Genomic DNA, 15183 nt, shown 5'->3' with positions numbered 1-15183 from the left:
AAGTTGATCAAATGACTTGTACACACATGGCCAATCTGCAAGATAGTTGTGCAGGTTGATCCACCAGATGGATCTGGCAAACCATGTTATCAGTTGGTCATCTTGTTGTTTGCCAGCCATATACACGCCCAACGGTCTTCAAACAGACCAAGTTTCAATGATATTAAATGAAATGATATTGCTTGGATGTGTGTACAAGCACCATGCAATTTCCCGTCAGAACAATGGGTCACATCAATAATTTCCCACAGGTCCGATCTGATTTATGATCTTTTTTGTTTAATTTCGTACAGGAGCGATCGGAAAAGTGATCAGAAAAACTATCAGAAATCAGATCGGACCTGTCGGAAATTATCAATTCAACACTTCGATCTGACGGAAAATTGCATATCGTGTAACAGGCATAATGCTAGGTACACACCATACAATTTTCTGGCAGATTTACCTGACAGATTATTTCCAACATGCTTGATCTGAATTTCGAACAAATTTACTCTAACAGTTTTTCAATTTTTTTTAAATCGATTTTAATAGATTTGAAGGAAAATCAATAAAAAAAGGATCGAAAAAAAAGATTAAAAAAAAATTATCAAGAAAAATAGATTGAAATTCAGATCGGACATGTTGGAAATAATCGTTCTGGCTGGTAAATGGGCCAACAAATTGTGTGGTATGTACCTAGCATTAGAGAACAGTGTTATCTGTATGCAAATAAAGCAATTAACCACTTTGTCCTCCTTGACGTAGAACTACGTCAAGGAGGCCATGTGCGCTCCCGCACGCGATCGGCCGCGGATCATTAGCCCAGGAATAAATGAATCGGGCCATGGTGACCGATTACGGATTCCTCCCCCCCGCAGAAAAAGCGACAAGCTTCTCCTGGAAGCTTTGCTTTTTCTGCCTCCTATGTCCCTCTAAGCGTACATGTTACGCTTAGAGTGACGTCATGTAAACAAACTCAATGTAAAACTACATCTAAATGTAAAAAATAAAATAAAAATACACATATATTTACCTAAAACAAATACTATTTTACATCCCACCCTCCCAAAAATACCCACATAAAATGTTTAATTAAAAAAAAAAAAAAAAAAACATTACAATACAAAACAAAAAAAACCCACAAATATTTACCTAAGGGTCTAAACTTTTAAAATATCTATGTAAAGATAAAATATTTCTATTTTTTTTTAATATATAAGCTTGTAAATAGTGATGGATGCAAAATGGAAAAAATGCTCTTATTTCCAAATAAAATATTGTCGCCATACATTGTTATAGGGACATAATTTAAATGGTGTAATAATCGGGACAAATGGGCAAATACAATACGTGGGTTTTAATTATAGAGGCATGTATTATTTTAAAACTATAATGGCCGAAACCTGAGAAATGATTTTTTTCAGTTTTTTTCTTATTCTTACTGTTAAAATGCATTTACAGTAAGGTAGCTCTTAGCAAAATGTACCACCCAAAGAAAGCCTAATTGGTGGCGGAAAAAACAAGATATAGATCAGTTCATTGTGATAAGTAGTGATAAAGTTATAGGCTAATGAATGGGAGGTGAACATTGCTCGGATGCATAAAGTGAAAACGACCGAGGGCTTAAGTGGTTAAACAGCAAACGCAGAATAGAGTAAATAGAAGCAAATTCAAAATTCTATCTTGCTGAGCAAACACTGCAGATAGCAAAAGACATGAAAGGTTTTCAGTGAGCTTGAAGTAGGGTGGAGGAAAAACGTATGCCTGGTACGCACCATGCAATTTCCCATCCCATCGAAGGGTCTAATCGATCATTTCTGACCAATCAGATTTCTAATTGTTTTCTGATCATTTCTGTACAACATCAATCGGAAACCTGAGACATAAGACACTTCAGTAGTTGGAGGACTCTAGATAGTCCAGGGAATTCCTGGATCATTGCAAAGCCCACTGCTCCAGCACTGGGTCGAGCTCCTGGCTGTGAAAAAAACTCCCACAAACTGGACATGCAAGAGTATGGTCTACACCCAGTAAAATTAAGCCACCTGCACATTTCTTGTCCAGTGTGCATAAGTGCATAAGTCACTCATTCTACTGGGGATGCGTGGACCTCACCTGTGCATGCCCAGTCCAGGTGCGCTCATCCATGGTCTCTCAGTCAAATGGGTATAGAAGGGCCTTGCACTGGAATAATGGTGGGGTGTAGGAGTATCTGGAAAGCCTCTGACCATTCAAAGGCTTAATTTTTATAAGTTATTTCAGGTGTCTTTTAAAGAGAACCCAAGGCGGGGTTCTCACAACGAAATCCACAGAGGCTAGGTCTGCCTATAGAGCCCGGCCTCTGTTGCTAATCAGATCCCCCCGAAATCCCCCCTGCGCTCGGCAATACCCCATAAATGACAGCCGGGCTGCCGACATGCAGTGTGTCAGCAGCGGCTGTGTTTACCTTTAGAACGTCGGTTTCCGCTCTCCCCCGCCTCCTGCATCGCTCTCCCCCGCCCGCGTTCCTTCCCTCCCCGCTGATTGGAGGGAAGGGACGCGGGCGGTGCTCTGCAGGAGGAGCGCCGAGACTGACGTTACAAAGGTAAACACAGCCGCGCAGCGCGGCTGTAATTTATGGGGTCTGGCTGAGCACAGGGGGGATTTAGAGGGGATCTGATTAGCAACAGAGGCTGGGCTCTATAGGCAGAGCCAGCCTCTGTATGGGGATTTCGTTGTGAGAACCCCGCCTCGGGTTCTCTTTAAATGTTTATTATTTCTTTTTTGATGTGAGCAAAATGAACCACATTGTATTTTGCACTGAAATGGCTGCTGTGCAAACTTCAGAGATCAAATTGAATCCATTGAATCCACTGCACAGATGTTGTAAATATTACTGCTACACATTCAATTAGTTATCTCATAAGTGTATTTACAGTTTAAGTGTGCAAATAGAGTAAAAAAATGTAATATTTGCTTTTACATAATACACAATAAGGTTTAACATTCATCTTTTTGTTCCTCACCATTTCAACATAAAGTGCCCTTAGGCAAACACACCTTTGCACAAGTAAATGTATGGTTTCCCTCCAAGGAACTTGCCATGGAATTATCCAAGCAGCACCATTATGGAAATAAACGCTAAAGTGCGCTGCAGGCTGACCTTATATAGTACCATAAATTAAGTTGTATTCTCACTTGGGGCTTCAACGTTCTACATGCTATAACAGGGTCAAGAGTATTAATCATTTTTTAATGTATACTGTAATATGACTTTTTTGCATGATTTCTTCTTGAAAAGCAGAAACTAGACTGATAAAAGATACAGCATACATACACCATCCTCCAAGAGGAAATGGGAGACAAATAGATTATTTGGTGTCATGGATCACGTACATTCTATTAATACAAAAAACTGTACTTGGAAATGGAAAAAATTCCAACACACCTGTCTTCATGACTCCCTGTGCGCACATCTTTAACAGCTGCAAATCCACATGGGACTCTAGCATACTTATTCAAATTTTCAATAATTGTTCTTCCCACTTCTAAATAGTATGGATCACTGGTAGCCTGGGGGTTTGAGCAAAACGAGCTTCTTTGTCAAATGTTTCATGTGCACACAGATATAGTATATATGTTACGGCCAGAACCCGAAGCTTGGCCACTTCTAGTTCTGGCCGGCCACTTCGGGTTCTGGCCGGCCAATGCGCGAAGTGGCCGCTGCGCTGCGGCCAATGTTAGAAATGGAATGATTCCTCTGAGGTTAATGTATCTTCTGGCCGCAGCGCAGCGACCAAACGTTTAACAACTTAGTGAATTTATTGCAATTCAGCCGGCGGCAATGTAACAATTCAAGCCGCCGGCTTTTTTTTTCTCTGCCTCTCTCTCTCTCTCCTCTTATGGGCAGTCGGCGGGGACATGCGTGTCCCCGGGAGTCGTTCGTGGCGCCAGGGCAGCAGAGCGGGGAGGCTGCAGACATTGCTTCTGCCAGCACCCGCTCTGCAAGAACAGCAGGATCCCCCTGCCGCGACGAACGACTCCGGGAGGACACGCGTGTCCCCGCCGGCGGCCCATAGGAGAGCGAGAGAGGGGGGGGGGGGGGGGGGGGGAGAAGAGAGAGGAAGAAAAAAAAAAAAGCCGGCGGCTTGAAATGTTACATTGCCGCCGGCTGAATTGCAATAAATTCACTAAGTTGTTATACGTTTGGCCGCTGCGCTGCGGCCAGAAGATACATTAACCTCAGAGGAATCATTCCATTTCTAACATTGGCCGCAGCGCAGCGGCCACTTCGCGCATTGGCCGGCCAGAACCCGAAGTGGCCGGCCAGAACTAGAAGTGGCCAAACTTCGGGTTCTGGCCGTAACATATACATTAAGTGCAAAATGCACAGCTTACCTTGTACAAAAAGTAAGTACTCTCCGCAAACTCTGGTCTCAGTGGATGCTGGGCCCAGTGTACTCTGAAATCTGTTGTGAAGGCCTGAAACAATCATACAATAAGGTGAAAAACAAAGACACAATTTAATATTTACTGCATCAGTTTTTATCTTTTAAAAGAGCCTGTGTATGATTGATCATGACTTCAACCATAAGCCATGTTCATTCATTAAAATAAGTAAACAGTTACAGAGTAAAGAAAAAAAAAAAAAACAACAACTTTGTAGCACAATCTAGTGGACAAAAACCAAAATTAAAATAAAATTATAAAAAATATCCCCATGGGTTTTAACCTCTTTTGCCCCATGTATACCTCATTTGGAAAGAAAGAAAAAAAAAGCCAAAGTGAAGGCATGTCAAAAAAATAAATAAGATTACCTTAGGAACTAGGGTTAAATTTTTTTTTTAAAACAAATAATAGTATGTCAAGAGGGTAGACTACTGTTATTTTTGCAATTAAGTGCTTGTAATTATTGATAGGGTACAGTGAGAAAAAATGTTTTTCCCTTTAAAATGCTTAGAAAAAGCAATTACTGAAAACAAGTATCACCCACAAAAAGCTTAATTTTTGGAAAAAAGACAAGATACAGATCATTTAGGTGTGCTGAGCAGTGATAAAAATTATGGCCAAATAAATGAAAGGGTAAAAGAGCCTGTGGGCATCAAGTGCTTAATATAATTATTTACATTGGATAGCCCATGTATTACCACATGCGTCCACCCCTGTAGAAGAAAAACAAAAGTGGGGGACCAAAATCCAGCAAAGAAATCAATGTACAATGCCTAATTTTGGCACATCAGCTGCCAACTTTGTAGCCAGGACTGCAACATTTAATTTTCAAAGCTTCTTGCTGTGGTTCTGGTTGTCATAGACCAAGAATTGGTGGTGTACTAGGATGTGCATGCAGCCTAGTGTTAATTTATGGCAGCCATTACCAAATCAAAGGTAACTATTAAAAAAGAGCCACAGTTTAAACTTTAGAAGCTTTCCCTACCTTCAAAACACTGGCACTATGTAGGGCCCAGTGCACACTGGGCGGATCCGCCGGCCGCATCCGCTTGAAAATCCGCGTGGCTAATGTATCTCTATGGGCTGGTGCACACCGGCGGTTTGAAGTTTTTAGCAAGCCGCAAACGTGAGGCACGTTTGCGGTTTGCTTAAAACCTCAAACCGCCGGTGTGCACCAGCCCATAGAGATACATTAGCCACGCGGATGCTGATGCGGACGCGGCCGGCGGATCGCATACAAAATCCGCTCGGTGTGCACCCGGCAAATATCGGCTCTCTGCTCCCAAAACCGCTAGCTTTTGTGGATCTGCTAGCGGTTTTGGTGTGCCCCAGGCCTAGGACACAGGTGTCAAACAAAGCCATTGGCTGAATGTGGCCCTCCTTGCCATTTTATGTGGCCCTTAACAGCTTCCAATGTCCATTATTGTAAGCAGCAATAGAAAGACAGCACACTGCCTTCTAGCCCAAAGGAGCACACCAGTGACAGTGTTTCTGACTGAAACATTGTCAGTTTGTGCCAATAACCCATGGCACCCCCCAACAAAATTACTATGGTTTCCCTTCTTGGATCCAAGCCCCACCCCCCCTGGTAAACTATAAATCATAAACACTTTCCCCTCAACATCTCCCCACAGAGTAGCGCAGTGGAGCAGTGTAATGTTTGCCTGCTGCACACGTTGCGTCGTCTCTTCTGTTCTCACTGACAGTTGCACAACTCTGTGCTTCCATAACTCCTCCTGATCACATGGCATGCCTCAGGAGCAAGAAGTGTGCGGCATAGAGCATGTGGCTGCCAGAAAGATTAGAGGAGACTTGAAGCAGCACTGGCACAGGTAAATATTAAACTGCCCCACTACGGTACTCTGCAGAGAGGGCAGGAGCAGGCAACTCACTGTCACTAAAGTGATTTCAGTTTGAGATTGTGTAATAAATGTTAAATCTTAATAAAAAAAAATGTGGCCTTTGCCTTATACTGTAGATTTTGGCCCATTTCATGATTGAGTTTGACACCCCTGGTGTAGGGTAATTTTCAGAGTAGTTAAAATGTGTGCGCATCAGCCCAATGCAGTATTTTAGTATTTAAAGAGACTCAGAGATGAATTAAAAAAAAAGAAGAAGAATTGATACTTACCCGGGGCTTCCTCCCACCCCATAATCACGTCTAAGCCCAATGCAGTCCGCCGTTCAGCCACGGTGAGCCCCGTTAACAGGCTCAGTGACCTCAGGCCGGGTCTGCTGCGCATGCGCAGTACACACTGACTGGCACTGTCTGAGCCTGTTACCAGGGCTCACCGCAGCTGAACAGACATGTTTATGGGGCGGGAGGAAGCCCCGGGTAAGTATTGATTCTCCTTATTGCTTTATCTCTAGGTTTCTTTAAAGTGAACCTAAAGTCAATAAAAAAAAATTAGATTTACTCACCTGGGGCTTCCCTCAGCCCCCTGCAGCCGATCGGTGCCGTCGCAGCTCCGCTCCGATGGTCCAGGACCCGCCGGCGAACACTTCTAGGAGGCCGCAATACCAGCATATTAGGCGATATACAGGCTGGGAGCGCGAAGAATCACTCGCGTTCCCATGCCTGTCGGCCGGTGACGGCCAAACCGGAAGTGTTCGCCGGCGGGTCCTGGACCATCGGAGCGGAGCTGCGAGGGAACCGATCGGCTGCAGGGGGCTGAGAGAAGCCCCAAGTGAGTAAATCTCATTTTTTTTCATTGACTTTAGGTTCACTTTAAGGGGAACCTGAAGAGAGACGTATATGGAGGCCGACATATTTATTTCCTTTTATACAAAACCAGTTGCTTGGCTGTCATGCTGATCTAACTGGCTGCAGCAGTGTCTGAATCACAACAGAAATAAGCATGCAGCTAATCTTTTCAGATTTGACAAAAAAGTCAGAAACACCGGATCTGCATATGCTTGTTCAGAGTCTGTGGCTAAAAGTATTAGAGGCAGAGTATCTGCAGGACAGCCTGGCAACTGGTATTGCTTAAAAATAAATAAATAGGGCAGCCTCTATATACATCTCACTTCAGGTGTCCTTTAAGGTTTAGGTGGTCTTTAAAGCAATGTACAATCTTAAGCACAACCCAATTGTTTACTTTAAGTGGACCTGAACTCTTGCACAAGACAGAATGAAAATATTGAGAAATGCACCCTTTATATATTTAGAGAGTTTAGCCTGTCTAATTCCCCCTCATCTGTGTCTAATCACAAATTGTAAATTGATCTCTCCCCTGTGTCAGCTGACTGCCAAGGCAGATAAGCTCAACTGAAAGCACAGGATGTTAACACTATCTGCTTCCATGAAAGCAGGAAGTAGAAACACTGGAGATTTATTTTAGGGTTTGTATCAGCTGTAACAAAGTTCTGAGATCCGCTTTAAAATGTTTATTCTGATCTTTTGAGCTTAAAAGTCTGAAGTCACACAACTGCAATTAGCATACTGCTAGTGGAATCCAACCTAATCTGCATTGATCTCCCAACCTAAAGTTTAAAGAATTATTACAGGTACAGAAAAAGATCTGTAGTATATGGTTTTTTTAAAGGATGCCGAATGAGCACAGAGCACAAGCTGGCATGCTCCTGTGCTTACTATCATAAGGTATAAAACATGGACTAATCAGGGAAGTGCTTCTTGATGAACAGTCCACTCTGCCTCATATGAAGAGATCAGCAGTCAAAAGCATGCTGGATAAGTAGCATCTCAACTCTCCCCATTTCAGAGACAATTGCATTACTCCTGTGCCTGCACTCCAGCCAGCTTCCTCAGCCACATGTACAAGGAGGCTGGTTACAGTACAGGACACAGGAATGCAGGGTTCATCCTTGTAATGAAGGAGATACGAGAAACTATTTATCTCAGCACTGCTTCTCACCGCCAATTTCTGCATGGCGAGAAAGGAATGGACATTAGGGAGCGCTTCCCTGATTAGTCCTTGTTTGATTCCTCAGTATGCTAACATGTACTCTAAACTCGTTATTTGTTCTGTACATATATTTATGTTGGTCAAGTAAGCTCTAGAAGCTTTATCACTTAACATTACAGCCTGGAAATCTGAGACAGCTTAAATGTGACATAATACTTCTAATTTTATGCACAGTAAATCCAATAAAACGCTTTACCTCTGGCAGGAAATTGTGTTTCTTTATGACTTGATACAGCATTTCATGAGTTTCTATGGCAGGCCTTATATCTCCCTTCAGCACCTAGACCACAACATAAATTAAGGGTCACACTTAGATGTAGTTCCCATTAGACAAATGGAGTATTTATATTATAAAACAAACAATATCAACAATACATTTCAGCCCTGTACACATCTATTCAGACAATGCTCACCATATTTATTTATTTTTATTACTGGAAGCTTCAGGAATTTAGACAGAACATTAATGCATATTACATTTATACAAGTAAGACTTCATCTTTTTCTATTCATCTTTTATGTTAGATATATGAACCATCTTTTATTAAAAAAAAAAAAAAAAAACTATTGGTGTATCAATACTATCTAACTATCAGCATATAGGCTGCCTGTTGAATCGTGGGGTTGTAACACGATAAATCTTCAGGCAATACCACCCCCTTCACTCCCTGCCTTACACAGAATCCTGAATCCCCCAATTTTTCTCTTTTTTTCTTTAACTTTATTTCCTAATTAAAAGTTAGACCACAGTGAAGACTTGAAATGTTAATGGGTGTTTTTTTTTGTTCTCTCTATTTTTATCAATCCACATCCTCAGTATATCTTATTATCTAAGTCCTCGTTCACATCAGGGATGTTTCTGTGCGCTTTTCACAGCGCAATGCCTTGTGCATTCAACAAGGTATTGATTTTCCCATGTAATTAAATGTAGCTGGTTCACAACTATGCGCTGCGCTAAGCAGCGTTACAAAAACGTAGGGTTGCATGCATTTCTGTACGTTGAGCTGTAAAGCGCAAATCAATACAAGTGAATGGGTGTGCTTTTTTACCACATAGAAGCACATACAAGCGCATAGAAACGCATGCGTTATTTACTCCAATTGGGAAAAAAAATACATTTACATATAAAAACAAAGCTTTATTGACAACTGCTACAATAAGCAAAACGTGCTTTAAAGAAGCACAACACACAGAAACGCGCACAAGTGCATGCATTTTTTTTTAACCACGCACTTTCAAGAGTTTCTCAGCGCAGCAGATGTGAACGAGGCCTTAGGTGATAGGCAGAGTTGATGCTTGCATTATCTTCTGTGACACACAAAAGCAGACACGACTGATGGTCACAATAATTGACTGGCAACCTTTGTGAGCCAAAAGGCTCAGCTTCATTACCTAGGCCAAATGTCACCCAAGTGGAGCCAAATGCAAAACAGAGAACCCCAGAAAGACAAGCTAAGACCACACAGTAGGTCCACTTTAGATCTATATTAAATGTGTAGAAACATATTTTATCTGTGAATTGCAGACACAGAGCCATTCCTGGTGTGTCAGGAAACAGTTTCTCGTCCCACACAGTGCAGAGATCCAGGGCCATATGCAATTCACTTTTTCACCTGAGTTTTCTCCTAGGTGAAATTTTTAAACTTGTCAATAAAATGCCATTTAAGCCACCAGCAAGCAAGAAAATACTCAAAATAATTTTGATAGTACTTTTTAACCTACGTTTTGGTACTTTTTGAAAAGTGCTCGAAAGTTATTTTAAATTGAAGATGAAAACTTATCTCCTAGGAGAAAACTCAGGTGAAAAAATGAATTGCATATGGCCCCCAGTGTGTGCAACACTCCAACAGTGATTACATAGAGAGGTTTTGAATAAAGGAAACACAAGCCAAAGAATGCTGCAAAAAATATTTCCATCTATGCTTGCTCATTTACTTTTAATATCTGTCTGATTTGTGAATACATACCTGAAGCCCAGGAAAGAATGCAAGCAGGGAGTCCATCCAGGTTCGAGCTGTGAGCATCGGCTTGTGTATATGCACATCAAGAAGAAGTGGTGGTTGACTGATATAGCGCATAATTGCATCATAATGCTGTATTTTGAGAGATCAATTTGAGGAAACATTAATACAATAGCTTACACAGAATGGAGAAGAGACTTTAATGTGAACCTACCTGTGCTGAGCATTGCCTCCTAACAACCCATGTTGGCTGCATCACAATTTCTGAACACATAGCACACATACTCTAGGGTTACCTCTGTTCAATATGTATACTTACATACTGTATTTAAAATCATGAGTTATTATTGGAAACCAGTTATTTCAAACATTCATGGTGAACTTCAAACTCCTCAAGTACTTGAAAGATTAGGCCTAACCTACTAAGGTTCATCTACAGGGAGTGCAGAATTATTAGGCAAATTAGTATTTTGACCACATCATCCTCTTTATGCATGCTGTCTTACTCCAAGCTGTATAGACTCGAAAGCCTACTACCAATTAAGCATATTAGGTGATGTGCATTTCTGTAATGAGAAGGGGTGTGGTCTAATGACATCAACACCCTATATCAGGTGTGCATAATTATTAGGCAACTTCCTTTCCTTTGGAAAAATGGGTCAAAAGAAGGACTTGACAGGCTCAGAAAAGTCAAAAATAGTGAGATATTTTGCAAAGGGATGCAGCACTCTTAAAATTGCAAAGCTTCTGAAGCGTGATCATCGAACAATCAAGTGTTTCATTCAAAATCGTCAACAGGGTCGCAAGAAGCGTGTGGAAAAAACAAGGCGCAAAATAACTGCCCATGAACTGAAAAAAAGTAGAGCGTGCAGCTGCCAAGATGCCACTTGTCACCAGTTTGGCCATATTTCAGAGCTGCAACATCACTGGAGTGCCCAAAAGCACAAGGTGTGCAATACTCAGAGACATGGCCAAGGTAAGAAAGGCTGAAAGACGACCACCACTGAACAAGACACACAAGCTGAAACGTCAAGACTGGGCCAAGAAATATCTCAAGACTGATTTTTCTAAGGTTTTATGGACTGATGAAATGAGAGTGAGTCTTGATGGGCCAGATGGATGGGCCCGTGGCTGGATTGGTAAAGGGCACAGAGCTCCAGTTCGACTCAGACGCCAGCAATGTGGAGGTGGAGTACTGGTTTGGGCTGGTATCATCAAAGATGAGCTTGTGGGGCCTTTTCGGGTTGAGGATGGAGTCAAGCTCAACTCCCAGTCCTACTGCCAGTTTTTGGAAGACACCTTCTTCAAGCAGTGGTACAGGAAGAAGTCTGCATCCTTCAAGAAAAACATGATTTTCATGCAGGACAATGCTCCATCACACGCGTCCAAGTACTCCACAGTGTGGCTGGCAAGAAAGGGTATAAAAGAAGAAAAACTAATGACATGGCCTCCTTGTTCACCTGATCTGAACCCCATTGAGAACCTGTGGTCCATCATAAAATGTGAGATTTACAAGGCGGGAAAACAGTACACCTCTCTGAACAGTGTCTGGAGGCTGTGGTTTCTGCTGCACGCAATGTTGATGGTGAACAGATCAAAACACCGACAGAATCCATGGATGGCAGGCTTTTGAGTGTCCTTGCAAAGAAAGGTGGCTTTATTGGTCACTGATTTGTTTTTGTTTTGTTTTTGAATGTCAGACATGTATATTTGTGAATGTTGAGATGTTATATTGGTTTCACTGGTAAAAATAAATAATTGAATTGTGTATATATTTGTTTTTTGTTAAGTTGCCTAGTAATTATGCACAGTAATAGTCACCTGCACACACAGATATCCCCCTAAAATAGCTAAAACAAAAAACAAACTAAAAACTACTTTCAAAAATATTCAGCTTTGATATTAATGAGTTTTTTGGGTTCATTGAGAACATGGTTGTTCAATAATAAAATGATTCCTCAAAAATACCACTTGCCTAATAATTCTGCACTCCCTGTAGGCTTGGAACTTTGATATTGGTAGAGAGATCATGGAATAGTATTCGTGTAAACATACAATTACAATGCAACAGCTTCAGCAGCCACTGTAGTGCAAACAGATTTCAGCATGAATATATGTGCAGCTGTCTCCGCCTGCCAGGCCCCCCAGGTCTTCCCCATGTAATGTGTATCCCCCCTGGGCCCATGGTGAGTGTGGAAGTGATGCTTAGCCTACCTGTCCGCTGGCAAAACTTCTCCAGTGTCTTCTCACCATCGCCACCAGGCGCCTGTACCCAGTGACCTGATAGCATGTGCATGATCTCGTACATGCTGCCAGGTCACGTGGACTCAGGGCACTGAAGGAGACAACCCAGCAAACAGGTAAACCAATCATCGCTTCCAAACACATTTTGGGGGCGCTGGGACGTGGGTTTGGGGAAAGAGTCGAATGGCTGGGGTCTGTTGGGAAATCAAATGCGACTTCTGCTGTACACCTGACTGACATATTTACAGCATGTTGAATCAATAGATTCTCTGCTGGTGAACATTGAAAATTGATGAGCCGTGTGTGACAGCAAGCAATACCCTTTAGAGAGGAATAGTTTTGATACATTTGGTGGAAATCTATGTGTATGGCCTGCTTAAGTGTGCATGCCTATTTCTTTTGGTAGCAGGAGAGTAAGCAGACATATAGGGCTTGATTCACAAAAGCATGCTAACTGTTAGCACGCCAATGAAAAGCCACGTATCACGTGCAAACTTCCTCTAAAGCGTAAGAGTTTGCGCGCATAAAGTTTAGTGCGCATAAATTGTAGCGCGCGTAAAGTTTTATGCGCACTACTTCACCTGCAAACTAGCTGCTTCGCATGCTAAGTAGTGTGATGAGCATACTTCGCATGCAAAATCAGCTGCTTCATGTGCAAAGTAGTGCGCGTAAAACTTAACACACGCTAAAAACTTTACGCGCACTAAAATAGCACGCGAACAGTAACAGCTTTGCCGTGCAAACTCTTTAGCACCCTAGTTAGCACGCCCAAAGCCTTTAGGTTAGCACCTAAAGGCTAACTAGGTTAGCACCGCTTTGTGAATCGAGACCATAGTGGTTTGCCAAATTTATCAGACACAGCCAACGGATATTTACTATGGATGCAGTTTAATTTATCTACAGTTACTACTATCCCATAGAGATGATCAATGAGGTGCAAATAATTCTGACTTGATGCAACTTTATGCAAATTTATAAAGCTTGGAAACTGACTAATCAAATTCCACCTTGACTAGATCTGCTTAGTCAATTTGCATCTCAAAGACAACCCCTATTATCCAATAACAAGAGGAACATTCACTAACAACCACCAACTCAATAGGGAAGTCGGATAAACCATCAATTATTTGACCTGCCTGGCCAACTGCTCATCACTTCGATCAGTATTTCTCAAACATGTAGTCAGGCCTCACAAATAGAGCACTTTTATGAATTTCTTATCTGCATTTTGAGCAGGTTAATCCTGGATCAAACTAAATAAGACAGATGTTCCTAGGCTCCTGTGTGGATACATCTCAAATGTGAGGCTTGAGCTTTGGTTTCAAGCAACTGCTTTTGTCCGGTACAGATTTATAATAAACACACCCCTCACACATTAAAACGTGTATTAGAAGTGGTCCATAAAGAATCAGCTAGATGTCAGGCTCACTTTAGTGCTTCACTAGTTAGCAAGCCGTTGATGCTTGCTGCAGGCTTCTTACATAGGAACGCCTCACTCAGCAGTAAGACCACAGATTTCAGCTTGCTCCAAAACAGCAACCCCATTGCAAATAGTAAATATTTTAGATCATTTAGCACACCTTAGTGCATACACGCAAAAACATCAGGCACCAGGAAACTGCTCACCCTGCTACTGCAAAAGTCCTGGCAGCGTTAATTATTATTCCCAGGCCACCGTAGGGAAAGATGCAATTCGGCTGCCAGTCTATGGCGGCACATAAATGCCCAGCGCCCTTTTTGCTTGCCTCGCATAGCATTTGTAGGATTGTAAACAACGTTCTACGCCAGGAATGTCCAACTCCAGTTCTCAAGGGCCATATCCATGCTGGCGTTTAGGATGGACATGTGTTCTACTTGATGAACCACACTTTTCCTTATTCAGTCCCTTCAATTATTTTGAGCTGTGCCAAAAATGTGTGAGGACCTCAGCCCTTGAGGACTGGAGTTGGACATCCCTGTACTAAGCTGATTTAAGGACTTCATAAAAACCGCCGCTCCTGTAGGCCGCAATGGCCCACCTTCACTTTGGTGATCTCTGGGTCACGACACTGCACTAAAACTGTGTGTCTCATTGCGTGCAGGGGGGGGGAGGGAGCGGCAGGGGGTGCAGCCAGAGAGAGCAGCACTGGAAACCATGCAGGAACGCTCCTGGCCGGCGTTTTGAACAAGCAATCCCTCTCCCCGTGTTTGGGGTTTACCTCCAAGATAGCGACAAATATTGGGGTTTACCTCCAAGATAGCGCGGGGGTGGGGGGGGGAGGGGGAGGGGGTCGATGCGGGAGTGGCAGTGTGGGGACACAGAGGCATGTTATGAGGCAGAGAACATGCCTCTGTGTCCCATCTGCCCACCTCAGATTCTCTTAAGTCTAAACTTCATAAAAAAGGTACAAAATATGCATCAATCCCTAACCCAGGTGCACAGCATTTTTCATTTTTGCCTTCAGTCTCTTTTATATGTGTAGTACAGTGCAATACACAAGAACATGAGAAACTGCACAGAAGGCACCACTAATGTATTGCTATGCAGTGCTACTTGAGTGTGCTGCTGCTTATGCTCCTGTCTCCATTGCAGCACAGCCTCATACAGAAACTGTGAAGGTCTGGGCACAATTTCAAGTTGTTGTACTGATTTTAGCAACACA

The 15183-nt window shown here is 42.4% G+C and overlaps 1 protein-coding gene across 2 annotated transcripts in view; it reads right to left on the bottom strand.

Annotated features, from left to right (window-relative positions):
* EDEM3 (ER degradation enhancing alpha-mannosidase like protein 3) overlaps nt 1-15183 on the bottom strand; it is a 104630-nt gene that overhangs the window by 27988 nt on the left and 61459 nt on the right. For both annotated transcript variants that reach the window (XM_068240121.1, XM_068240122.1), the window contains exons 10-13: nt 10304-10429; nt 8533-8616; nt 4360-4443; nt 3410-3534 (exon numbers count right to left, since the gene is read on the bottom strand). In XM_068240121.1, the coding sequence (XP_068096222.1) occupies nt 3410-3534; nt 4360-4443; nt 8533-8616; nt 10304-10429 (419 nt within the window). The remainder of the gene's footprint in view (nt 1-3409; nt 3535-4359; nt 4444-8532; nt 8617-10303; nt 10430-15183) is intronic.

Source organism: Hyperolius riggenbachi, chromosome 6 (assembly GCF_040937935.1).
Source record: "Hyperolius riggenbachi isolate aHypRig1 chromosome 6, aHypRig1.pri, whole genome shotgun sequence".
NCBI lineage: Eukaryota > Metazoa > Chordata > Amphibia > Anura > Hyperoliidae > Hyperolius > Hyperolius riggenbachi.
Note: the sequence above shows the minus strand (reverse complement) of the source record. Positions and strands in the feature narration are given on the sequence as shown.